This window comes from Cyclopterus lumpus, chromosome 10, assembly GCF_009769545.1.
Source record: "Cyclopterus lumpus isolate fCycLum1 chromosome 10, fCycLum1.pri, whole genome shotgun sequence".
Lineage (NCBI taxonomy): Eukaryota > Metazoa > Chordata > Actinopteri > Perciformes > Cyclopteridae > Cyclopterus > Cyclopterus lumpus.
Genome location: NC_046975.1, coordinates 17,090,502 through 17,117,704, shown reverse-complemented (window position 1 = coordinate 17,117,704; position 27,203 = coordinate 17,090,502). Strand labels below are relative to the sequence as shown.

The following is a 27,203-nucleotide window of genomic DNA, read 5'->3' as shown; positions in this document are numbered from 1 at the left end:
TGTTAATGTGCTTTTGGAAGATGGCTCCATTAAGATTTTGCAACTTGACACGTTCAAGCTTATTCTTTGAAAGGCTAATGACCATAGCATTTTCCTTAACTGGCCTTTGGCGTTGGCAGCTGTAAAACATTTTAACATCAAATTGATGCTTAAAGTAATTGCTTGGGTGAATTACCAAAAGCAATTTAACCCCTACGCCAACCTAGTTTTAGCTTTCAAATTAATGCTACATAGGCCACATCACATACTCTTATTGTGATTTTCTGTATTGCTTCCAAAAACATTAAGATACTCAAGAGCTCAAATATGCAACATCAAACAATTCAGCAAGTTCAAAATAAGTTTAAACGTTGTTCTGCCAGTCTAGTGGATAGTAAATATTCAAGATTCTTTGGATGCTTGATTTAAAATAACCATTGCTGTTTGTCGATGCAATTGAAGATAAAACTTCCTGCCGATAAAAATAGAGCTAAGTTTCTTAATTGCTTGCTATTTACCTCCACATATAACAAAACCACAGAATAGACTGGTGCTAATTACAATTCAGAAAGGTTGCAGTGCCTTACAAATGTTTATATTTAGAGCTAGAGTCTAATATTGCTTCCGCTCATTACCCACTGACCCATTCCAGACAAAACATGAGACTATATGCTTTGGCTTCATATTTTAAAGATTCCTCTGAATTTGCTTCCAAGAAATCCCGACATGGTGGCTGTTGTATATTTTAAGTGAATAAAAATGAAAAGGGACGAAAAATTACATGAAATAAACTTGTTCTTATAAAACCAGCACAGGTTTGTATCATGACATTTAAGTGTTGGACATTCTGTTGCTCATAGCTAGTTACTGTATATTTACTGTTGGGATTGAAAATACATAACACACAGCCCATCTTCTAGAGAGTATGTTAAGATACAATCTTTTTTTGTTAAGTAATAGATACATTTCAGGGTCAATGCAGAATTCACTGTCACTCTCTCCATTCAGGCTACAATTCTCAGTATACAGTGGAGCAACATTGTGTTCCTTTAGTGCTACAATATAGGCTTCACAAAAAAAAACAGAGAGTCCTGCGCGGGGTTAAGTTAGACAACTTGCACATGTTGGTGAAGGTTTTGGGGTTTCCTTGTTTACAAAAGCAATTTCTAAACATTAGTCTTTAATACTACAACAAGACCATAATCTTTCCCCGACTATAAATATGCTATGTCAAGAGTGGATAATGGAGGGAAAACAAATGTAATAGTCAGTAAACATTTTGCAGATACGCTCAGTATCTTCTTTTCAATTATGTTTTTAATCGTAGTTAGTCAATTACTTTTTTGCAACTGAAGATTATGAAGTAAACGTTGTTTACATGTCAATAAATGTCTGCTTCTGACCACTAGACAAATATCATTTTCATTTCAGCTCTTTTCTTGGATGGTCGTGGCCTTGCTTATCTTTAAACATTGTGGAGTCAGTTTACTGGCGGGAGGAAATACAAAGAAGTGATTTTGAGGTAATATTGATGTAATATTTTGATTGTGAAAAATAAGCTCCTGTGTTTATTTTTGTAATAGGATTTCTGAAGGAATTTCAGCAGTGAATTTCAGTTCAGATGAGAATTAATCCGCTAATAGTGGTAGAGGGGAACTGAACATGTGTAGCAGAATTTGTAAGTAAAAAATAAATAAAAAATACATGCACAATAAACTGTAGCTTCAGCTGACAACTTTTCAGTCTTTAGAAAATCCTTATAATATGATGTTGTTTCTACTGTTCTGTTTTGTTGGGAGTAATCTTTTTTGTTTCTTTCTTTTACCTATAATTGGTTGTGTAATCAATTGCAGGTTAAAATAAACTTCAATGTATAGTATATATACATTTATATATATGTAAATTATATATATATATATATTTACATATGTAAATATACTGATTGACAAGGACGAGTGTCATCATAAAATGGCTGATTTACAGCCGCACACTGTATTTCCACAGTTTGCAACATGTTGCATTGTGTTGTATTCTGCTCGCTGTCAGTTTGTCTTGAATAAGATTGATGTTGTGCACTGCCAGTGGGCTCATTTTACCCTGTACCAACTAACTTGATGACGCATTAGTGACTGACCAGTATTTCCTAAATTGAATTCTCTGAGCTGGCGCCTGTCCAGAACCAGCTGCCTGTATTCGGGAGGCATCACATGCATTCTGCATGTGTCTGGCAGCCGGAGAGCATTCCTACTTCATTTATCCCAATTCTCCAGGCCTTTGGAGTTGACAGGCTTGGTAATCAGTGTCCACAAGCATAATCTCCATGATCTCAGACGCCACACAATCAGATCTCTCTCTCTCTCTCTCTCTCTCTCTTTCTCTCTCTCTCTCTCTCTCAGATTTTATATATGAAATATGTTAAGATCACCTTGCGAGTGAAAAAACATCCACAAATATGCATACCATGCAGTATCTGACAGCTGAATATCAAGAACATGTGTTTCTTATGTGTGAAGGCCATCTGCTTCACCGCTGGTGGGTGGTAAATCTATACAAGCCATAATTATTCCCCTCGTGGATCCTCATTTGCTAATAATATCACCATAGGAACCTGCTCCTGCTCTTCTCTCATTTTAATGTGTTATGTTTGCCAGAATTAGTTTGTTTGTTATTTGTTTTCATTATCTGTCATTTTCTCGTGTTTCTGGTGAAACTTGATAATGTGTCGGTCCGTGCATGTGAGTCTCTTTAGCTGTCCTTATTCTAAAGAAGGATTAATTATTATAGCAGTAACTGTGTTCGCTTTTATTTATAAAAAGGTTACACCTCTGCAGTGGCAATTTCCAATATGCATTACAGAGACGTTCCATTTTTACTCCTATGAAACTCTAATAAAAACACCATTGCCAACCAGAGCAAAAGCAGCAAGGTACATGGGAAACATTAGTTGTTCTCATGTGACTGACTGCCCATATGAAGCGACTTGAGCTCTGAAAATATGTCTGGTGCAGGCTGGTTTACAAAGAGGAGCCAGCAGCACATAAAGAAAACCCGGGGAGAAAGCTTTACTGAAGTGATCAATTTACTCTGCTTTTACATGCCCAGACGATTTGAGTTGGAGCTTTCCAAAACAAACAAAGAAGAGTCAGAAGATTTCTTTTATACCTGGTAGACAAGCCTCATTACAGAGGTTTCTTTCTCTGGTTCTGTGATTAATTTATAAGACACTTGACACAAGCTAGATTTCACTTCAAAATATTGGCCAATAATAACACTTCACGGGTGGAAATTTGCTTGACAATAAGCCACGGATAAAAGCTGCATAATGGACAATAAAACAAACGTCTAAAGTCTTCACCAGTTTGACATTACACAAACAACAATGCAACTTCTGGCTCTACAACAGAGTATCTAAAGACATCAAACTGTGTGTGACTCCGCACCCAGGCAGCATGAGTTTCTGCAGTTTCATTGTCAGTGCAACTCAGAAATCTCCTTATAAACTATATGTGTAAGTGGTCCATTCTCTGTCAAACTAAAGCAGCTCTCGGGCACAATATGTGATTCAAATGTGATCTCTAGGGTCGGCCAGATAATATGAGTAGAACGGACATTCAGATTCCAATCAACGTTGCAGGATGGTCAGAGAGGCGGACATTTTTATTTATACCGCTGCCATTGTGATTGCTGTAGCTTGTTAACGGACATAATACTGACTTGTGGATAGTCACACATTATAGACAATATAGACACAAAATACAAGTCAAACTCAGTCCTTCACAAATACCGTACATATGTGAATAAACATGTACATATGTATTGTCAACATTTTGTACTACTCATATAGGAAAAGCACAGTTACTAATAACATTAACAGTGGCTCTGTTATATGTAGGTGTCCCAGTAAGCCATGGCAGTGGGACAGTGAGCCAACATGAACTCACCAGGAACCTGAATCTGGAGCCTCCACATGGACTTCAGCCATCATTCATTTTATTATTAACACATGTGCTTTTTCTACTGTGTCATAATGTCCTCTGCCTTTTCGATTTAGGAGGTTAATATTGGTTGGTGTATACATTTAGTTTGAAAATGCAATTTCAAGCAAAGATCATGGTATTCATAATGTATATTTCATGGAAAACAAGTCTGCCAAATTAGATCAAAATGAATGCAAAGACGGTGTTCACGAAATAACATTTTCATGAAAAGAAATCTCTTTCAGCCATGCAAATAATGGCGCAACAGTATTGGTAATTTCCTGAAGATAAATTACATTCAAAGAGGGTGCTGACACACAACCTACTTCCTTGTTTCAGAATGAGGATTATTCTGTCTATAATATAAACTTGACGATATACTTGAAATACACTATCATACTGTATACTACACGGCATACTATACAAGTCTTTTAAAACCAGCGAGGACTTCAAAGAGGACTAAAACCAAAAGGACGCGATGTTCTCCAGCGGGACTGTCTAAGCTGCTGCCCACCTCGATCTATCACAGGGCTGCCTATGGCTCCCAGGAGACCCCGCTCCACAATCCCCCCCTCCCCCCCACCTCCACAGCCATCACAACCCCGCCATGAGTGACAGGCATCCAGTTCCGCATGACTGGAGCTTCTATCTCCCAACCCTCAAGGACAACTAAGAGGACATATTGTCATCAAGTCATCTCCCTCATTTGAATGCTTTCATGCCTCCTCCATAGAAGCACATATGCACAGATGCACACACAATCACACATATATAAAACCAACTGCGACCCACTCACCTGTAACAACATCTACGTGACCTTTGCTCAATGTCCTTGGTTGCCACACCAGAACCCGTTGGCACAAACAACCCTGGCTGTGCCTGCCGCTTCTCGTTCACTCCCTTCTCTGTGAGTCTGTGTTTGAAACCATCTAGGTGGAGGTTGTTAAGATCCACTTCAGACAGAAACCTTGAACAGAGGAAATAAACAACGCACTGTCTGGGAAGGCTTCCACACAGATCGCCGCACAGTCCTGAGCTTGAATATTTTATTTTCTAAAATCTTTATCTCATACTGGAGAACAGTCTGAGGCGTCATGTGATGAGAGGGATGACGGACAAGGCCGTTTTCCAAATAAATAACTAGAATGGCTTTGCAGTCATATTTCACGGCAGTCAATGTGCATTTCAGTACGGTGCCAGATTGTTTGCTATGTAACCTTTAGGTGTTCAAATACATTGTTCAGTTTTGTAAAATAACAATAACATCCAAAGACATCATCGTATTGTTGTTGCTGCTTATAACCAGTCATAAACAACTCATTCTTGTGAGTTGTTTTTGCACTTGTTCTTAGAAGTTTATGTTCAGGTGGGACAACAAGGAGTGGATGCTCAACTTCCGATTACAGTTTGTTGCTTCTGGCCGCAGTAGGAAACTTCACGTGGTGAAAGGAAACGCTTTTCAATTTTGATGTCAAATCATAAAATGTGATTTCAGAGAGCTGTGCAGTCTTTAAAAAAAATGACTTGATTCATTAGCTAAGACAGAGATGTTATGTTATGGATAGTCTTTTTAAGGAAGTTGTGGCGTAAATATAAAATGAGTCCTAATTACATCGAGGTTTGAAAGCATGTAGTTAAAGCTGCACCAATCAGTATTTTCACATTAGCAGTTAAAGAAAATGATGAAGCCAGAGATAATCATCAACAGAATATGTAGTTCCCCTCAGCTTCACTCCTCGGTTCATTTTCTTGGTTTCACAGCCTCCAAAGTTATTCTCCGCTCCCAGCATCGTTTTCAGAAGCATCTGGAGCAGCATCTTTGCTGTCCCTGTAATTCTCCCAGGTCATTGAATTCAGTTAGGAGAATGAATATTGTACTTACAATCATCAGGTGGTCCAACTAAATGTATATCCATGTCTGCCAGATGTGTAAACACATTTTCCATTCCAACTTTACAGGGTGATAATATAATAATGTGTTTACAGTGTGTCGCAATGTCCCCAAAGAGGCCAAAAGAAATCTAATAATGCAAATCTAAAAGTGTGTGTATGTTAATTTGTGTTGTATTTGTTGATGTAACCCTACTAAAGTTGTAAATGTATTCAAAGTTGCACACATTGAATACATTTGATCTTTTAATAGAGCAAACAATAATAGGAGGAAATTGATTAACAAACATGTACAAAGCTTTTGTATATTTTTAGTTAAAAAAGTTCAGTGGCTAATATTTACTCCGAGACCCCTTACTTTCTTCTTTGGTGCTTTTCACAGCATGCCATGGTCTTCCTTTGTAAATGGAGTTAAGCTCTGTTGTCATGCAGATGGTTCAGTCATGTGTCACAATTACTGGCTCAATCGTAGCCATCAGGTGACGAACATTCAATCGATTCCATCCAGGTGTTGGCCTACTTGTCACCATTGTGTATGATTATACTACGAATTTAGCTATGTTGTCTTTTTTTTTATGATTGACCTGGTATGTGGACTTTTAGTTAAGAACTTTGACTCAAACTGTATGCCTGTTGTTGATTAATATAAAAAATTGTGCATTCTGTAGCTTTAATGTGGCAGCGGCCGCAAGAGTTTCGAATGTATTAAAACTCTTTGTGACCAGAGTAGTTACACAGCGGCCAATTCACAGTCTTTGTACAGAGACTGTACCGCAAGTTGGAGCCTCTCCTGTGTGCTGGCCTTTTATCTGCCTGTTCACTGTCATATGGGAAGCTAATTAACTTTCACACTATTTTCTAAAGGTTGTGCAGCCAAGTGACAGTTTCTGTGAATTTGCTATTTAGAAATGGTACAAGATAAGTAAATTACGTGAAACAAGCCATCTTTAATTCTCCCATTGTATGTATTCAAACATAAACGTACAATGTAAATAATGAGAGTCAGCAGAAAAACTAATTACAACGATGAATGTCATTACAGTGAGGCAAGAGTGGGTTGTGTTCTAAAATCTTCCACTTATTGCAGCATAAATCACACTGCATGTTTCCTAATGTACTGAAGCACATAGAAGTATCAAAATAGGCTGTACAGAGGCGATTCATTTCTATTTTCAGAATGCCAATTACGGTGCACAGCAGCAGCTTTGGATATTGAACCAGTTGAAGTCAAACTGTTGTAATACATTATTATCTATTTTAACCTGGTGCAGTGGGGAGATTCTCACCGTTGGATTTTCATCAAAAGTGATAGCCTGCTGAAAATGTAATTCACTGTTTTAGTATAAATCAATAAGCCTCCCAAATCTATTCCCCCATTCCACCTTTATGTTAATACAAAAGAAATGCTCAAATAGAACTTTAATTCACCACACAGACGTCCAGACTGTTTAATAGCCTCAATTTTATCCATAACTGCTCAATTGACACTTAAATTTCAAGCCCATCTTAATTTGGCTTCTCCTGACGATTTGAAGTTCTACTTCTCTTTGGAGCCGAGGCTACTGTGACCCATGCTAATGGAGATTTATATGCCAGTGCCATTCTAACAGTAATCTTCTATTAAGAATTATATCCCATTTGATTATTATTACTCTGTTCTTTCACCAGAAACCAAAAAAGTTTAGTGTATTTAAATGCATTGCGTGGAAGCAAGCAGACACAAAACATGTAGAACAGAAGAGTGAACAGTGAAAGCTAATAATGTGTTAGAGCGTTAGAGGACATTCAGATGTTTCTGATGAGGGATTTAAATCCCGATGGACTCCCATTCGAGTGTATTCATTAATCATGCGTCTCATTGGTGAGCCTCTGATTTGCCACTGAGACAGATGAAGATGAACTCAGCAATATATTTCTCATCATAACACAACACTCACATCAATATTAATAGCATATTTTCAGCTGGTGGGCATGAATAATTTTTCAGACAGGGAATTTTAAGAGCCATCCATGCGCGTCCATGAACAGTACACAAGCAAGCAGTTGTGATAAACAACACCGCTTTAAGGCAACAGTGAAGTGAAGGCGTACCAGAGATTCATACGGTCTTCATTTGACTTACTTTCGGCTCCTTCTATCAATACATTCCATAATTTACCTGTACAGCTCGTCAACACAAATATTGTAATTGCAAAAGTGATACTGAAGTTATTTTACTGGGCCCTGAACACCTCAGAGATCAATTATCTGGTGATGTGGTTTCTGTAGATGGCATTGCCCTGGCATCCAACACCGCGTAAAGAATCTCGGCGTTATCTTTGATCGGGACTTGTCCTTTAACTCCCACGTTAAGCAAATCTCAAGGACTGCATTTTTCTATTTACATAACATTTCAAAAATCAGGCACATCTTGTCTCAAAAAGATGCAGAAAAGCTGGTTCACGCGTTTGTTACTTCCAGACTAGATTACTGCAACTCCTTATTATCAGGCTGCTCTAATAAGTCTCTTAAATCCCTCCAGTTGATCCAGAATGCTGCAGCTCGTGTACTCACAAAAACTAAGAAAAGAGATCACATTACTCCTGTATTAGCTGCTCTGCACTGGCTCCCTGTGAAATCAAGAATCACATTTAAAATTCTTCTCCTCACCTACAAAGCCTTGACTGGTGATGCACCATCATATCTTAAGGAGCTTGTAGTACCATATTGCCCCACTAGAGAGCTGCGCTCACTAAATGCGGGGCTACTTGTGGTTCCTAGAATCTTCAAAAGTAGGATGGGAGCAAGAGCCTTCAGTTATCAAGCTCCTCTTTTATGGAACCAGCTTCCACTTTCAGTCCGGGAGGCAGACACAGTCACCTCATTCAAGAATAGACTTAAGACTTTCCTCTGTAATAGTGCTTATAGTTAGGGCTGAATCAGGTTTGCCCTGGTCGAGCCCCTTGATATGCTGCTATAGGCTGCTGGGGGATGTTTTAGGATACACTGAGCACCTATCTCCTCTTCTCTCTCTCTACTTATGGATGAATTTACATCTCTCCATTGCACCTTATTAACTCTGCTTCCTCCCCGGAGTCTTTGTGACTTCACGTCTCATAGGGCCCATTGGACCTGGCTGCCTGGTGAGCCGGCCTCCTGCCTTGGCCCTGCTGATGCTAGATGTTGTGTTTGAGACTATTTTCAGGATATCCAGTCTAAAGTGTAGCTGCTGTGATGTTTTATGGGGGAAATAAAAGAAATATCCTGCCGCTATAATCAATATTTGAGATGACTATTTCTACTGGTAAGGGGTCCCTTGTAGTGACAAACCAACAGATAATTACCAGCTGACTTACGTGTCCATAAAAACTTTATAAAGGGACAGTATATCAATGTATTTACTGGCTTCTCAAATCTATTAAGAAAATTGGTTTGGGGAGATTAAAATAGTTTTAAATAATGTTAAAGTTGCAGTATCTTATGTGATGTTAGCATGGTAATCATACTGAATTGGCATTTCATAATTTTGTTTGACACTGTATTCATGGCAGCGGCTTTCTGTTTGACTGTCAGAAACAATTTACATATTGCTCCAGTCATTTTTGTTTGTATGAGTTAAGAAATTGGCCATCTTTTAATGTTTTAAAACAAAGACAATGACATAACCATTGATATAAACCACAGTCACAGTACGGTTTTTGTGTCGTTACAGGTGTATGACCACCAGTACAAAGCCGTGGTGGATGGAGTGGAGAGAGACGGTATGATGGAGATTGACCCAGGTCAGCGCATTGAGATTTTTAGAATGGGAAACGGCAGCGAGGAGGTACTTGAAGTGCACGACTTCAAGAATGTAAGTTAAAAGGTTAAACAAGGCCACATAAGCTATTTCGTCTTTCGCTGAATATCCTCGGCGCAGTAAGAATTATGATGTTCACATTCGGCCCTTTTCAATGAGGCGGCTGACAACATTTATCCTTTGTTGAAATCATATTTCCTGTAACAATATTTCTCCTCTTTTGTCACTCAGTGAAAACAGGTGTGACAAATGTTTTGAAAAAAAAAGATAATGGAAAGTATACTCAGTGAGGTGTACACAGGGATCAGAAATATCAGTGACTGTAGTCCTTGTGAATATATTGTTTTCTTCCTGTTTATTTTATACAGTAACTTTTTGGCCAATCAGAGACAAATACCATTACAAAGCCATTCTCTATTTCTTTCCTACACCTTCTTCAACTGCACTTTTGTTTCCAGCAGCCCTCATTAACTTACCTTTCATTCCCAAATCCTTTCTCGAGTGTGCAGGAGGTTACACATGCTGGTTAATGAATGTTTTTATTCTCACACCATTATTTACTGTGAGATGTTACATGATGCTACTCATCCCAAACAAAATCCTACATTGAGTTATTGCTTTTGTTACAATGGTCTCTGTGAATCTAAAATGGGTCTATATGATGGAAACCTAGTGTCGGAAAACTTTAACCTCTGCAATCTCAATCCTCTCAATCTTCAATTCTCTCTTTCTCTTTCTCTCTCTCTCTCTCTCTCTCTCTCTCTCTCTCTCACCAAGCGCCAGTATGTGTCCCTCTTACAACCCCACTCCCACACACACACAGGCACATAAACGCATGTGCCTGTTGCTTGTCCCACTTCCTGTTAGTAAAGCACAGCCCCCGAGGAGATTTGTTTGATTCAATGCTCCACCATGGAAAACTAAGAAACAAGCAAGTGAGCAGAGTAATTCAAACCTCAGTGATTTGTTTTTAAAGTGAAAGAAACCTACAGAAAAACAATAGGTTGTACTAAGAGTATAGCTTGTGTCCGAATGTTAGAATAGATTTTTTCTAATATATAGAAAAAAGGGGCTGCTGCATGTTGTTACACAGACCAAAGCCACCTCTAAAACAATCTCAATCAAGCCTGAGGGCTGTGTGAGGAATGGAAAATGAGGGGATTATACCACCAGGTCTGTGGACCACAGGCCAAATCCACTCGCTATTGTTACAGACCAATACTAACATGGAGATTTTACATTTAAAAAACTCATAATGAATATTTTTGACGAGTGAACAAAGGCACATTGAGAAAAATTGGCCTTAAACTGCACAAATTAGTGTATACATTTATAAATCAGGAAAACATAAAGAGCTGAAGTTTGGTTTAGTCGTAGTGACACATTGTTATTTTCATTGGATTATGTCCTCTGTAAAGTGTATTATCATCATCATCATCATCATCATCATGTGTCATGTGTTTGTACATTAAGGGTAGCCTAATCGTGTAGTTGCCTATTTTAGACTCAAGCACAAAATGTACCTGGGGGGCACCAAAGTAAAAAAGTTTCCTTCTCTATGCAAAACAACGGCCATGACACCTTCATGCCTTTCCTGAAGAACTTGACTCTAGGTTTTCTGATATTTACATGGAAATTTGATCCAGCCAACTAATTTTCAACAGAATGTAAAAGGTTCAACAAGCCCACATGATGTCCCTCAAGAACTGAACTTGGTGGTGTCATCAAGCCAATTTCTCAGTGCGACAGCCTTTAGTCCTCTTGGACTAATCACGAGTCACACATCTCTAAGTTTGTTTTAAATATATTTAAATGTATGTATATTCATATATGTCTCTGTTATGTTACCAGGTGATTCTAATGTGCAAATATCCATCCACTATATGTACCTTCTTATCCTTATGAGGATATATGAGACCCAGAGCGTTCTTGCTGTTCTGCAGCAGTGTGCCACCCTGTATGTAAAGCAAAGGTCACCAATAGGTGGAACTGGTCCGGGTCCAGGAGCTATGGACAATAATGAGCATTTGTATTTTAGCTTTTTTAGCTTTCACAGCACCGGTTTAGCAGCACAGCAAACTCAGACTAATTGCATGAGTTGTAAATCATACCACGCAAGGAAAAATGAAGCATTATATATTTTGGCTAACTCAATTGGAAAAGGTGTACTAGCCATAATATAAATGTGCTTCCTTGTCAGTAACAATTATTAAAATAACATGACTGCTGGAAACTGTTGAGGATACGATCATTTTAGCCAACATCATGCTGAGATTTTGGCACTCCACCATGATGTCCTGATATTGCAGAATGGCTATTGCCAACATAGTGATTGGACAAAGAGGTATGGAGCAAAACATAAGGTTACAAATTTGCATGTATTTTTTTATATTTTATTTCTGGTCTATCGCTTTATTAATTTGGGCACTCTGTCAGGGTATATGCAATAAAAAATAGATGCAATAACTTGTAAAATTGTGCTGTGACATTAAAAAGCGTATATCTACAGATTGTGACCTTCTACGCCTATAAAACAAACATATTGTGTCCATCACTCCCACCCACGATAGCTTTGGGCCAATAGAGATTCTGATTTGATTATGACACGCAGCAATAAGTTCATTATTTTGAAGATGAAGCACTGAAAGTCAGCTTTAGTCTGGTAAACTAAAATGTCTAGATTTATTAGGACTATGCCAGTCTTGGTACTGTTCATTTTCTGAACGCTATTAAGATCAATTACTGGAAATGTAGACTATGAATGCTGTCAAGTTGAGGCCAAAGGCAATTTTAATACAATGACCCTCTATTTTCAAGTGTGTAAGTGGTATTAACATGATTCAGATTGAAATGTGTTTATGTTTGTCAAACTGTTCTGAAGTATTTATGTTGAATGAGATTAGTTTCAAAGTGTACGAATGGTAGTTAGCGCATTGGTGTTACGATTGAGAGGGGTCCTGGGGAGATGTTGTCTCATGGAAGGGGTCCCTGGCCCCAAAGGTCCCTAACTTAATGCACAACGATTTGGATTATGAATTAGATATTTGAAGAGGAATAAAGGTCCCTTAAATAAATAACATTATGTTGATAGTAGCAAGACATAAACTAAGCCAGTAAATGCCTATTCACAAGAGCTGAAGGATGCATGCAGTTACATGCTCTCCATCCTCATGAATAGATGAGCATCGTACAGATTGTATCCTCGTCTGTTTAAATGACATCGCTTCTCCATTTCTCATCCCTGTGTTAATATGTCTGTCTTCATTTTCTGATTGACCAACCGCAGTAATCGTTGTATCTCATCACAACATCGGCCTCTCCTCTTCTGCTGCAGCTCGCCAATACAGAAGACGCAAATTAAACAGAGACTCATCACAATGAAGCCATGGCATAAACATTATGCTTTTGTGCTTCAGACCATTATTGCCCCATCCTTTTTCCCCGCACGGACGCAATTAGATGTGGTAGATTATGACAGGCATCACAATATATCATGTTGTTTCCGTCGGGTATCTGGCGCTCAGAGTGACAGCGCCACAGAAAATGTAGAAAAAGCCTCCACATGGTCAAGTTAACCGACTCAAAAGGAGATGTCATAGCAATTACTGTGTTACCGTAATTAAATTTAGATTGAATAAAGCCCATTTCCATACAATTTACAATTTTCAGTTGATACAATTGTAAAGCAGCCGCGGCAGATATAGATCCGTTTTAATACAGTTTGCTGAAAGGGCAGCTCTAGTCTGCAGAAAATAAATTGGATACAATCTGAGATACGGAGAGTCTTTCAGACTTATTCCATCTGAATATCTTAGATTAACAAAGAATGGCAGTGGGAGGGAATTAACAGATCTCTCTTGCCTATAGAGGCTCTATGTGTCAGACTGAATAGAGCTACAGTCCACATGGCGAAGGATCATCAGCGGAGCTGAGGAGAGTGACTCCACTTGACTGAGCAGATTAAGAGAGTGACAGGGACCTATGACTGCCTAATTCAATGGGGTCACTCTCTGTAGAAAACACTTCATTCTCAACGATGTCGCTGTGCTCTCCTGTGCGATATACTGCGCTATCTGCTTTGAAGCATTATACATCCAGGGAGGAACACCCCCACCTTTTTATTTCCATTCAGCCCTGAAAGCGAGAGCGGTGTTGCAAGGGCCAGGCCGTCATCAATTTTACACCATGCTAAAAGAAAAAAAATGAGACCAAAACACACCTCTTCTCACTCATCAGGTTTTAACTTCTTTGACTTTTTTAAGAGCTTTGATTATCAGCAAAAAAACCTGAGCATTTTAAAATGATCGCCCCAGTGCTTAGGGGTTATCCACATCACAGGGAGCTGATGAATGATACATTTCTGAATGTCCTTTCATTTCTTTTTTCAAAGGGAATCACTGGGATCCGGTTTGCCGAACATCAGAGGTGCTACATCAGGACCCAAACCAGGCAACTACCCACGGTGGCAGAGGTGGAGGCTGAGGATGCAGAGCTACTGGTACGCCTCCTCCCCCGTCTGTCTGTAGTCCTACAGAGGCTGTCATGCATATTGGAGAGAGATAACCACAGTAGAGCTCTGTGAGAACCACACAAATCCTCTGTCTGTCCGTCTTATCCTATCTCCTCCCCCCTCTCACTGAAGAGTAAACTGTGGTCTGTGGTGACTGTGAAACCGTCAGAAAGCAGCCCACAAACCCAGAGCATCTTTGTGGCTCACATCAAATGGTGTTTGCTGTCAATCTTGAGCCAATATAAATTGTTAATCATCTCCTCCAAAGGCTCTACCCAAATAGCCTAAAGGCATGCAGACGGGTGTAAGAGTGGTCTTGAGTGAGAGGCAAGCCATTAAAATGGTTTGCTTTTTTTTTTTAAAAAGAAGATATCTTTGTCAAATTCACGAGGCGCCGTCTCCAAGAGGGATGTTCTGGGTTCTTATAGTTGTATATGAACTTCAGCAAAAGGAATGTAGGAAATTCAATATATCAAAATTCCCAATTTTCATTGAGTGTGTTCAAAGAGAAAATCCATCTCTCAAATGTCTCTACTGCTTGCATGCCCTCATTTACATTTCACATTGTAGCTGGGAAGAAGTAGCTGGCAAAAAGCTGACGCTCCTCGCTCATGGCTTTATTTTAAAACAGAATAAGCCAATTGTCAGTCCAAGCAAAACCCAGTTTCAGTTTCATCTTTAAGAAGCGCAAGCTGTTACACACAAAAAACCAAACGCTGTTTTGTTTTTCCTCTCATCTACATAATGTCTGATCCACGTTTATACTAATTGCCCAGCTAGCACCATATGTCCTTGCCATTTCTGTGTTCTTCTGTGCCCTGTGAAGCCTAATTGACTTAATTTACAGCTCCAACGTGAAACATCTAAGGCCAGGAAAGTGAGTAGTGCATATACTAGTAGTTCAGGCAGCCATTTTGACTGCCATGAGAATAACATTGTATATTCTACACAATGTTTAATAAAATAAAAAGTTGCAGTGGTTTACTTTAAAGTTGTTCACACTACTCATCCACTATTAATATTCATACACAGCCTCTCCTTATGACATCACGATAAAGTACAGTTAGCAAAGAGCCTTGAATTTACTGCCAGTCTAAGGAGTGACAACCAGGCAACCAAACACGCAAGCCCCTCTTCTAGAAACTACATTCATATCCTACTAATGTGGTACATTGTGTTGGGAATACATAATTGCTGCCTGGATATTATTCACAGTCAACGCTGTTGAGTATCTGTGCCTCATGGTATTTAAAGGGAGGTGGACAAGGTGGATGGTGGGCGTACAAAGTGCAGGGTTTTGGTACCGGAGATCAGGATTTGCTTCCCAAGTCCCATGTGGGATTAGGGTTAGGCAACAAAGGGATTTTGGTAATAATGCTTCAGTTGTTACAAGTGGATTGAAAAAGAAGAAAACAACTGAAATAACGGCCCAGAAACACAACATAATTTGAACCCAAAAAGCTCAACTCACAAGCAGATAGGTTAAGATAAAAGTTCCCATTTTCACATTTACTCAATAACCAGGTAAGGGTCAAAACTAGGCAATCACAACAGGTAAACTTGCACATAAAAAGGTTAGGGACAGAACCATTGGTTCATGATTCAGGCAGGGAGGAAAAAAGATGGAAATGAGCGGGTATATATGCTGCAAAACTAATGAGGGACATGTAAACCAGGTGAGCAGAGGGGCAGGGACGGGAATGTCAGGAAAGGGGGTTACTAGAGGTCAGAGGGAGTGGCTGGATCTGGAATGACAGCACAGTTAGCATATGGCAGAAAAAAACAAGCAGGCAACATAATGAATATTAAGAGCTGGCTGAATTGTATTGTAACTGAATACTTAGCAGATACACATTAAAAAGGTTTCCTCATCGTGTTGATAAAAAAAAATGTTTTTATGTATTTGCTGTTTCAAAGTAATATACATATAATTTATATTTGTAGGAAGGTGGAGATCACGTTCTGAAAAAATGTCTCATGTTTAAAAGGATAGTCAAGTCAAATACATTTATTTTATATCACAAAACACAAATTTGACAAAACATGCTGTGCACACACATCACTGCGACCAGACAATGGTGTTAGTCGCGACCATGGCGCTGATTGGCTAAATATAGTCCCCCACCGCATTAATTGGTCAATTACTTTTTACAACGGCTGTTTCATATCACAATGCCAAGTGAACCAGTGAACTCAAAGAAACCAAATAAACATATTTCCCAAAATGTCAAACTAATAATTCGATTCATATGTTTGAAATACCATACATTATCCTCCCAAAAATGATTTACAGTATACTGCTGCTAATATTACTGCAGAGGATGGAAAGTTGAGAATCCACCATTTGGGGCTGACAAGGGTAGACAGCTCATAATATGATTGCTGTTGGTTGTCATTTGAAAAGCAAACTGGGTCTGGATGTTGGGCCAGGAATGTGAATGTGCCTTTTCTGAAGGTGACGGAGACATTTCATCTTGAACTGTAATTGAAGAGGGCTTGTAGAGGGAATAGAGCCACACCTCTGGTCCATCTACAGTGCTGTGTGTGGGAGCTCAGCTGAATTAACAATTTAATTATTACTAAAAGTAATGAGAAGTGTGTTGTCTAGAGTAACGGAGTACAAGTAGGCTACACATACTTTATCACAAATGTATTGAATGTAAGCGTAAAACGTATACCGCAAAACAACTACGAAGTATAATTAAATTACAAGAAAAAAACTCTATTAGAGTTTTCGTAAACCTACAGGTACATACATGAAATTTGATCTCTGCTTTTAAACTGCTGTAAAGTGCTCATGGAGCAACTTTTTAGAGCCTTGCTCATGGACACCACAACCTTTGGACAGTAGGAGCTGGGGATTGAATCGGTAACTCTCAGGGGAAAGGACAACCTGCTCCATCCACTGAGCCACAGCTGCCCCTAGTACTGGAATACATGTAACTGAGTAAATGTAACACGTCACTACCCACCAATGCTGTTATCACAATAGACAGCGGCCCCTGATCTGTCCTCTGTGAGAATCCACCAAGGTGAGATCCTGGAGAAAATCAAGTTCCTCCTCAGGAGGTGAAACACATGAAGCTCACAGCGGTTAAAGCCAAGCACTAATGGTTCCTAGCTTAACCCAGCCGCTGGCTTTTGGGAAATGGGGCTCAGAGCAGCTGCGGCAGGCTTTAGAGCCGAGGTGAAAGACAATGGAAAAAATTGTGGCAAAACTGCATGCGGCTGATAAGGAAATGCAGCCACTGCGAGAGAAAACCAGGTGGCAAACATTAATTGTTTGCCAGGATTTTGTCCCTCCCTTTTCAATTTGCCTCCTTTATGAAACGTCTGAGGGAGTAATCCCTGAGCTTCATTCCAGTTCCCTCAGTCTGACACAGAAATCGCCATCCACCTCCCTCACACCCCTTAGCATTGTCAACTGATGCTGCTTGGTCCATTTAACAGCCACTTAATATGGATGGCCAAAGCTCACCCAGCAACCCAAAACCACCCACTCAGACAACAACTGCAAAAACAGCAGAGGATGTGAATACAACCAAAGTCCTGCGAGCACACAGTACTGTTTGTTTTGTTCATATTTGTCTGCATGAAGATATGAGCTCAATCCATAGGCCAGTGGGAATGTTCTGCACCAAAAAACCCTAAAAGCTTCAGTTCCTTCAGTTGGTGACACATTCACTCAAAAGTCCTGGTCACACCCGAAGGAGGCACAGCTAATGCGCAACAAAATTCATCCACTGTTTGCAAAGGAGTGACGACTCACAGGGCTCTTTTATAAATGGAAAAGCTGTTGAGTCAATCGCTAACATACTAGCCAACCAGGAACATGCTAGCACTTGATAACAATAACTCTCTAGACTTCTTCTGATTCATATTCTGTCCAAACTCACTAGCCTTGTAGCTAAATACAGCCACACAGTTTATTCAAAATATGTATGTGTACAATCACCTCCTGTCTCATAACTATCTAAGAATCAGAATCAGCTTTATTGTCAAAGTATGCCTACACGTATAAGGAATATGAACATGTTGTGTTGCATCTCTCATAATGTATTTACACATAATCTAAATAGAAATAACAGCTAGGTACAAGGACAACAAAGCTGGACAGCTGGACCGGCAGGACAGTTTTGCAAAGTAGTGAAAAATAAGTGTAAATATAAATATTGTATATATATCCATATGGAGCACACATTTGCAACAATATAATAGAAAATAAAACATCTATATACACATATTCTGTAAGTTGTAAATAAATAAATAGTGAATGAATACTGGATGATTATGTATATGTAGGTTGAAGCAGTCTCCATACTGAACATACAGCCTCTAGGGTTTATATTGACAGTGACAGTGTTAACCATCTGCAGTTTATGCTTCCTCAGAGAAGGGTTGAATAAAACTGAACTTTGCCACACAGCTAATGAACGAACAGCTTCCTGTATGTCTACTTTCCCTATGTCTGTTCCCTCAAAGGGCAGCACTGTCAAGACAGTTTGCTATTTGTCAACAACACAAAATTGCATGTCAAAGTTCACTAAAGTTGAACTGATAAAAACACAGGTTTACTTTGCCCCCAATTCAAATTCAACTCCATTGAGATGAATTGATGAATTCATTTGTTCTGTGAAATGTCCCTGTTTTAAATCAGGGTGGCATTTAGTGCCCTTAACCCTCATCCTACCAACATATTTAACAAACAAGGACTACCGACTGGACGAATAAAAAAAACATCATTGCAAAATCTTGTGAAATATACAGACTGACAAAAAATAGACATGAGCACTGATGTGGGTCTGCTGCATCTGTAAGTGTAAGAGCAATTGGGTGCTTTTTAATGGGAACCCCCAGGACCCCAACACATTGATATCGTTAAATGATTTAAAAAGCACAAATTAAAACAGAAAGAGAAAACAATGATATAAAGCCATTGGGAGCAAATTGATGAACAAAGTTTTGAAAAAGTGCAATGATAGAATAAAGCACCTGTGAGATATAAACAAAAGGTACAGTATACCTCTGGGGTCTGCTGGGACCCCAGTTGGTAGGATGCCAGCACTTTCATTGTAAGTTGCTTTAATATGAGTGTCAACTAAAATTCACCACCTGGTCCTCTGCATAATTAAACCCCCTCCTTGTTTTATGTATAATACGTGAAAGCTTCTGGGTATCATGAGAAAATCTTGTGTTGATCTCTGGCAAACATAGCACCACTTTAAACAATGTGTCATGTAGACAGTGTTTACCCCCCTCGGGACACAGTGGCAGGAGAGGGTAAATTCATTAACTACAGCAACAACTGGTGTATAATTAAGTTGTGCAGTGTGGACGGAAAGCATACAAACACCAGCAGCAGACCGCACAAAACAAATTACCATCATTCCCAAGGTCCAATACTTGATAAAAAGTTGCCTGTGTCCTAATAATATATCATTTGTCAATAGCAAAGGGAAAAGTCCCTCAAAAGTGTGTGTAAACTAGAGGACTGTAATCATGTTGTCTGTGTGCTTGTCAACTGGCATTTAGAAACCCCTGCCCCATGCTAAAATGCTGACCTTTACCACTTCCCCCAGGCCCTCTCCTGCAAGTTATTGGAGTCGTTTCTCAACTGTGAAGTCAAAGTCATGTTGTGAGCCCCGTGTCGTGACCTCCATTTACTTTGCAGAGAAGACTTACTTGGCTTCAGCGGTTAAGAGGTCCAATTAGAGAGTGCTGTTTGTGTTTTCCGAGTTGGATTTTAATTTCTGTAGCCACAGAAACGGTGAGCGCACCAGCTCATTGCCAGAGCACCCTCACCCCAACTCTGCCACACCCGTCCTCCTTAGTCTACTGGCCAGTTAGTCAAAAGCCTGGGTTAAACACAATCTTTGATGTGACAGAATGTGCTTAGGTTTTCTTTCTTTTTTTTCCCCCTCACTGCAGGTCACAACTGTGTCGCTCGATGAAGAGAAACTGTAATTCAAGCGAGAGTGACGGGTGAACGTGAGGGAGGGGGCACGACCCAATATAAATGATTCTTGCTCCTGCTATAGCCCCAGGATTCTACGTCAAGCTTAACTAATGTGCAATTAAGCCTTAGACTGGGAGAAAATCACCTTGTAGAAACATTTGTCAAGTGAACTGTTTTTCTGTGCTGGGTTGCTAATTAACAAGGGAATGGGGAGAGGGGTTTGTTTGTGTGTGTGTGTGTGTATTTACATATACATGAAGAAAATAAATATCTGCACTGTTAGGGGAGAGCATTACCAAATCCCCTTCATATGTCTCTATTAGACAACACTGACATGTAGTCCCTATCATTAAGCAATAATAGTTTACTTTACAGCTCATGAACTGCAGTATCAACAAATTAAGCTCACTGATAGTGCTGGGTGTCGAGCGAAGCATTGTGGTGTGGAGGGAGGGTGGGGGGGGGGGGGGGGGGGGAATGCACAGCTTTATTGTGTCTGTCACATTAAACGATATTGCAGCCACACTCAGAGTAATGAAGACCACTTCTAAAGTCATTTAAAAGTCAGATCATCACTGTCTGTGAATTCCAATGATGTATAATAGAAAGAGCATGCCGCAGGCTTGAGAAGAGGGTGAAGGAGAAAGAGGAGGGAGTCGGGGCAGTGGAGTCAGGAGTCAGGAAGTGGCCGCCCTCTCGACAGACAAAAAGGTGATAGATAAAAACGATGAGGGTGGAGCTGCTGCGAGGCTCAGGGGAGGAGAGTGCAAATGTAAGGCTGTACTTTGTGTGGGGCCCGGACATTTTTGCAAGCTCTGACATGCTAAAATATATATATATATATATGTTGTGTGTGTGTGTGTGTGTGTGTATGGTGTGTTCTCACAGGTGGATGAGACAGAGGCCACGGATATGAAGGTGGAAGACTCCCAAGTGTGGGTTCCTGCTGAGGAGCCCATCGTTAACCCAGCCTTCCTCTTTGACTCCAAGATCTGGGAGATTTGCCAGGACCTGCCCATCCATTGGATCCATCCTTCCCCTCTGAGCGGTGAGAGCAGGGGGCATCACTGCCTCTTAATGCAAACTATTAACCACTCTCGCCGGAGGGCATCCCCACAGGCCATGTGCAGGTCCATAGGGACCGCATGTTTTCCCAACCACATGAGCATGCAGCCCGTGCTACGCTCTGTGTTTGGAAAGTTGAGAGTCATGGTCAGTGGTGGTTGAAGCATTCAGATGCTTTCTTAAGTATTAAGTGTAAATAACAGAGTGGAAAATACTTTGTTACTAGTAAAAGTCCTGCATTTTATTTGAAAGGAACAGTGTGTAGCATTTAGGGATCTGATGGCAGAAAGGAAATATAATGTTATAAAAGGCATTTATTCTCTACTGTATCTTCTGAAAATAAGAATCTTGTTTTTATTACCGTAGAATGAGCCATTTATATCAACATACAGAGCATGTTGCTACGGTAGCCCAGAGTGGACGGACCAAACACTAGCTCTAGATACGCCCATTTGCATTATCGTGTTGGCCGCCATAGTTCTCCGGCACACATGGCACAGAGTTTCAGTTCCGCAACCTCACGACTGGATGCCACCCAAAGTAGAGAAAAGTGCATTTAGCTACTAACACGTAAGTATCAGAACTAAAACAATACCTTCTGCAGAACAACGCCTTGCAGGCTCTTTTAAAGTACACAATATCAACATGTAAACAGACATTTTAACATTGTAGCCGGTGGAAATGAAGCTGGTTTTAACTGGTTTAAATGTCATAGTATGATCTGTTCTGCGAGTATACATTCCTGAAAAGTATTTTTTTCTTCAAACAACTTTTTAGAAGTTGTTAGGAACTATAGACGCACATAGAAGAGAAGGCAGATGATTTATTGTGAAAATGGATAACTGGTTGAGAGTCCAAATGCAAGCAGGTAACAGCAGTCAGGTATCGTAGCAGGTAAACAACAAGAAATCTCCAAAGCCAACACAGAACCACAAGGCACACGAGTGTGTCAAAAGCTGGAAAACTAAACATCGTGGTATGAAGAACAAACGCAAACCTTCAAGGGACAAAAGAACTGGGCCGGTATATGTAGTGACTGACTGAAAAGAGAACAGGTGAGCAGGAGGTGAGGGGAGTGCAGGACTATTGAGGGACAAGTGAAACTAATGAGGGAGAGGCAGACAATCAAAACTGGCGGAAAAAACAAAAACAACAAACATTTATTCGCTGAAATGTATCGCAATAGAGTTATAAAGTAGCAACAAATTAATTGAACATACATTCAATCATCGATGTTCATCTGCAAATTTTCCTTTTCAGGGTTTTCCTGTGTGCGAGTATCACAAAAGCAGGAAAAAGCTTGGAATGAATTCCAGCAGATTTTTTTCCTGTCAAGTTACTTGGAAAATACAGTGTCTGAGCTTTACTTCAAACGAGCACAAAAACATCTCCTCTCTTTGCTGCGCTCTCAGATGCTGAAGTGGGAAACGTGGACGCGCCCGACGCAGAGGTCACAGGTCAGCGTTTCGCCCGCGACGTCCTGGACCACCCTCCTGTGAACGACTACGTAAGTGACTGCACCACGTCAACCAGGGACCACACCACGAGATACAGCAGTCACTTCAATCAGCTCCAGCTCTGCCTCGACTCTTTCTGCATATAAATGGCTCACTAATTGATGTTAAAACTGACTTTGAGCACCAGAGGGCACAGCAATTGCTCTATATATCTGTTTAAGTAAGGCCAGTTCATTGAGGACTCCCTTAATGTCTCTCCATTAATTGAGAGGAATATCCAGCCTTTCAAAGGCAGAAACTTGTGCCTTACAGCGCCCGTTACTTCCTCCTCTCACTTCCTCTTTTCCGAGGCACTACAAAGCAGCACTCTCAAGGTCACTCATAGCTTCACAGATCAGTTACATTTATTAATAATGCTTTAATTATCAAAGCATATCAATTGACTGGAAAGGCCACATGGCATATGTTGATGGGCTGCATGAAAACTGCTCAATACTGTACGGTTCATCGTCCCTGGCTCTGAGAGAAAATCAAATAAAGCAGTATATTACAAAGACGTTATGCACTCTTACTGTCCCCCAAAAAATAGCAGTTGCACACTAAAGATAACAGGTGCACAGATATCCGGCTCACACATTCAGAACTTAATGGTGAATAGCCACTGAAGATAAATTCAAGGATAATGAGTCGGATTCTGTCTCCTCCTCGGAGCTGTGAGAGCTGGTGAGAGACAGGCAGAGAAATGAGACATCCCATAATGCTGACATTTATCAGGAATGTCGCCCAGAAACACCTCCCGCTCAACTCCTCAATCCCCCCCCCCCCCCCCCCCCCCCCCGGCCCCCCTCCCCAGTCTCCTGTATCTTCTCCCTCATCGTCTGCGGCAGTGCTATGCAATTAAAACATACCAGGAGATGAAAAACTCGGCTCTCCTTTTGAGAAACTATCAGCTGAGTAATGTATACCACTGCAGTCCATTCCAGCAGCACATCCAGGCTCTGTTTGTGGGTCCGGTGATAACAACGGTCTTTGTAGACCAGCAAAGGGCAGGCAGCAGTCTGTAATTGGGAGACTGAACTCTCGCTCATGGAATGCGACGTGTCAGCCAAACGTTTTAGTTTATTTGCTCCGTCAATAACGCATGTAGATGTGCACACAGTCAGAAAACAACCAAGCACACACCCACACGGGCTGCTGCTCACACTCCACGTACATCCTTTCATCGATCATACTCGCACATGCAGACACATATTAACATGCATTCGTTTCATCTGCATTTCGTAAGTCGGAATTTTAGGCGCAGCGTCTCCCCACAGTTCACATTTGTGAAGCGGAATAATCGTTTTTGGGTCCTTGTGACGGACGTTGGCTGATATGTGAAACTGCCGCCATGTCAGAGTGCGTTGTGTATCAGAGGTGGCCCTGGACATTTCAAACTGAATAACTACCATCTGACAAGGCTGACTGGACGGTACCACTGCCCTTGACCCCTAAAGGGGCTTCCAATATGAATTTACCTCAAACACATACACAGGTAAACATGCGTTGTGCATGTGCCTGCAATTGTGGTGTGTGTGTGTGTGTGTGTGTGTGTGTGTGTGTGTGTGTGTGTGTGTGTGTGTGTGTGTGTGTGTGTGTGTGTGTGTGTGTGTGTGTGTGTGTGTGTGTGTGTGTGTGTGTGTGTGTGTGTAACCAGGGTCAGGCTACATGGCTGAAGGAATTTAAATCCACGAATGCAGGAGCTGTTTGTGCCTCCGTAGAAATCTTTACACTGAAGCTAAAGCCCATTATCACTCTGGTTCAGTGTTTATTCAAATACATGACTATCTCTGTATTCAATTACATTCAATTTGATTGTCATTCCACCTCACTGTAGAGCACACTGAGATGAGAATCGGAGATCAGGGACAAGCGCTGAGGCGTTTTTATATGTTGTGACTGTCCTGAGCCTCGACATAAAAAAACCTTTTTGGAATACAAAGCAGGGTGTGAAACAGAAATGTTATCTGTGCTGTTTTGATCCCAGAATGAATGAGAGGAGCTCTGCTATGAGATTTAATACCACACGTGCTTCATGCTCATGAAGAGCGGTGATCAGCGTGTGTGAAATAGCACCAACAAGTGTGGAGATTAGGGGAGCCGTGCTTTGATTCATTACATCTTATTGAATGACTGACGCAGTTTTCTACTCTGCAGACTCATTCATATCCAGCGCCTCGTATTATTCATAGAGGTGCCTCAGTGTGTGTGTGTGTGTGTGTGTGTGTGTGTGTGTGTACACCGGAGTGTGTGATGAAATCAGATGCAGCAAGGGGGTAATGGCTTTTACTCTTCATTAATGCTGCTTGTTTTTGAGTGACTGCCTCAGATTTCCCAAGGTGAACCATTCTTATCACCGCAGCATCACGCTAGAGACGGCAACTCAAAGGCAGAGTGATTAATATGTACCCTCCGTTTTAAAAGGATAGCTCTGATTAATTGTCTTGAAGGTACAATGCTGTCTATTGGCTGTTTGTTTTGATAATCGCCGCATCATTTGAATAAAATATTTTCTTCATTTTCTTCGTGGAGCTCCAGATTTTCACAAAATCCCAGTTTGGGCTGCGCAGAGCAGATACGATTATCATTGGTCCATTGACAGCTTTCGTGTTGTTTCCATAACAGATTGTTGCCTGGAAGCTGATGACCCGAAACTTGACTGAAACAGTAAATCATTAAAAAGCGTTTGTCATAGTAATAAATCAAACCCGGCTATCCTAGACGTCATCTGCCTCACCCCGTCTATGTAATTTAAGTATCTCTCACGAGTGTAGCAGGCTGCACTTTTTGGTGAATCATGCTTAGGGTGAATTTCTATACTTAAAATGTATAGAAAGAAAAACCCTAATTCCCACACTTAATGTCGCAGGGGACTGAAGGGACATGTGCTCCTGCGGGTCCAGTCCTCTTAAACAAATTCCCACACATTTTCTATTCCCAACAGTGGATGTGTTTTGTTCTGCACCGCTGCATGTAGCTGAGTCACTGGAACCGCTTGCGAAGAATTATGCCAGTTTGTTCTGAATGTGAAGTCATCGACTCCGGGATCGGAGCGGTTTAACGAGACAGCGCCGGATTGTCTCAGAGGATTCATTTACTAAAAGAGATTGAAATGTGGTCAAATGCGTACTGAGGGCAGTTGCTGCCTCAACTTGCGCGGTGAGTTAAGTGGCACTTCTCCGAACCCCATTTGGAGTTGCTCTTGATCAAAGGCATGGCACTCAGCCCCCCACGAGTCTACGGGGGCATGAACCAAACGGCACAATGAAAAAGTCCAAGGGCCATTAATTCTACCCAATTTACCTTTCGTTTGGGTTTCATTTGGCCCCTCTATAAATTCAGAGGCAGCCAGCAAGAGCAAATGAAAGAATCCTTGTTAGGCGATCATTACTCTGCTAATTGCTTTAGGAATGTGCCTTGCACTTAAAGTCAAGGTCAGGGGGAGGGCGCCAAGACGTGGGGAGCTGTAATTTGAATGCTCTACTGGAGGAGGGGCTGCCATTTCAGTGCAGAGAGTGAGCTTCGGTCGAGGGAGTTAAGAGGTCAGAGATGAAAGAAATAGTGTAATTATGCTGGTAACTACCAATGTTAGAGTCCCTTTGATTGAAGGTAGTGCCAGTAGAGAGGCTGTCAATGCCGGATTCAGAGATGGGGCGTTGTGAAGTCGTGCTACCTCGAAAGGTCAAGGGTGTTATATCATGTTTTATGCTCCTGCAGCTTAAATCAAGCTTGTTCCCTCTTCCCGCTATCTTGATCTCTTTTCACAGTCATCAAGCATGGCACAACGTTGGAGTTGTACAGACATCAATTCTGATCTTTTCACTCTTGTTTGGTTTTTACACATATTCAACTGACCTACAAGGAAAGCCGGCTCATCAATTCCCGACATCCTTCTTCTTCTTCTTCTTCTTCTTCTTCTTCTTCTTCTTCTTCTTCTTCTTCTTCTTCTTCTTCTTCTTCTTCTTCTTCTTCTTCTTCTTCTTCTTCTTCTTCTTCTTCTTCTTCTTCTTCTTCTTCTTCTTCTTCTTCTTCTTCTTCTTCTTCTTCTTCTTCCTGCTCTTGCCGCTGGGAGGACTGCCATTTGTCTTGTGTGTGATCGTAACCCTAACCCACTGCTGTGTTCTCTGCAGAGAGAGGTTGGGATTGAGCTGGATAACCGTCTGGATGACAATGGCTACTGCTGCCAGCACTGTCGCCGTGGTTACCGCTTCTGTCGCCGCTACAACGAGCCCCTGGGAGGCTTCAACCCGTGGCCTTACTACTACCAAGGAGGCCGGGTCATCTGTCAGATTGTCATGCCGTGCAACTGGTGGATCGCCCGCATGCTGGGGAGGATCTGAGGAGGGCGCAGGCCGTCTGTGTCTGTATGGGATTTAAAATGTTATGTCGTTATAGGTACAAATTCTGCTTTTATATCCCAGACCATTGCACACAATTATGATCCAATCTGTAGGTTGGCCCACTTAGTATTAGTCTGTTTAATGAGTCCAAATGGTTTTTGAAGTGTTCTTAAAAGGTATCACTCGTTTACTGCTGTCTAATTTTCTTTGCT

General features: G+C 40.8%; 1 protein-coding gene across 1 annotated transcript in view; it reads left to right on the top strand.

The window, feature by feature from the left end:
• Positions 1–27,107, top strand: part of tnmd (tenomodulin) — a 42,203-nt gene extending 15,096 nt beyond the window's left edge. Inside the window, exons 3-7 of the mRNA XM_034543446.1 lie at positions 9,538–9,678; positions 14,015–14,122; positions 20,979–21,138; positions 22,568–22,662; positions 26,782–27,107. Of these exons, the coding sequence (XP_034399337.1) occupies positions 9,538–9,678; positions 14,015–14,122; positions 20,979–21,138; positions 22,568–22,662; positions 26,782–26,991 (714 nt within the window). The 3' untranslated portion in view covers positions 26,992–27,107. The remainder of the gene's footprint in view (positions 1–9,537; positions 9,679–14,014; positions 14,123–20,978; positions 21,139–22,567; positions 22,663–26,781) is intronic.
• The last annotated feature ends 96 nt before the right edge of the window (positions 27,108–27,203 follow it).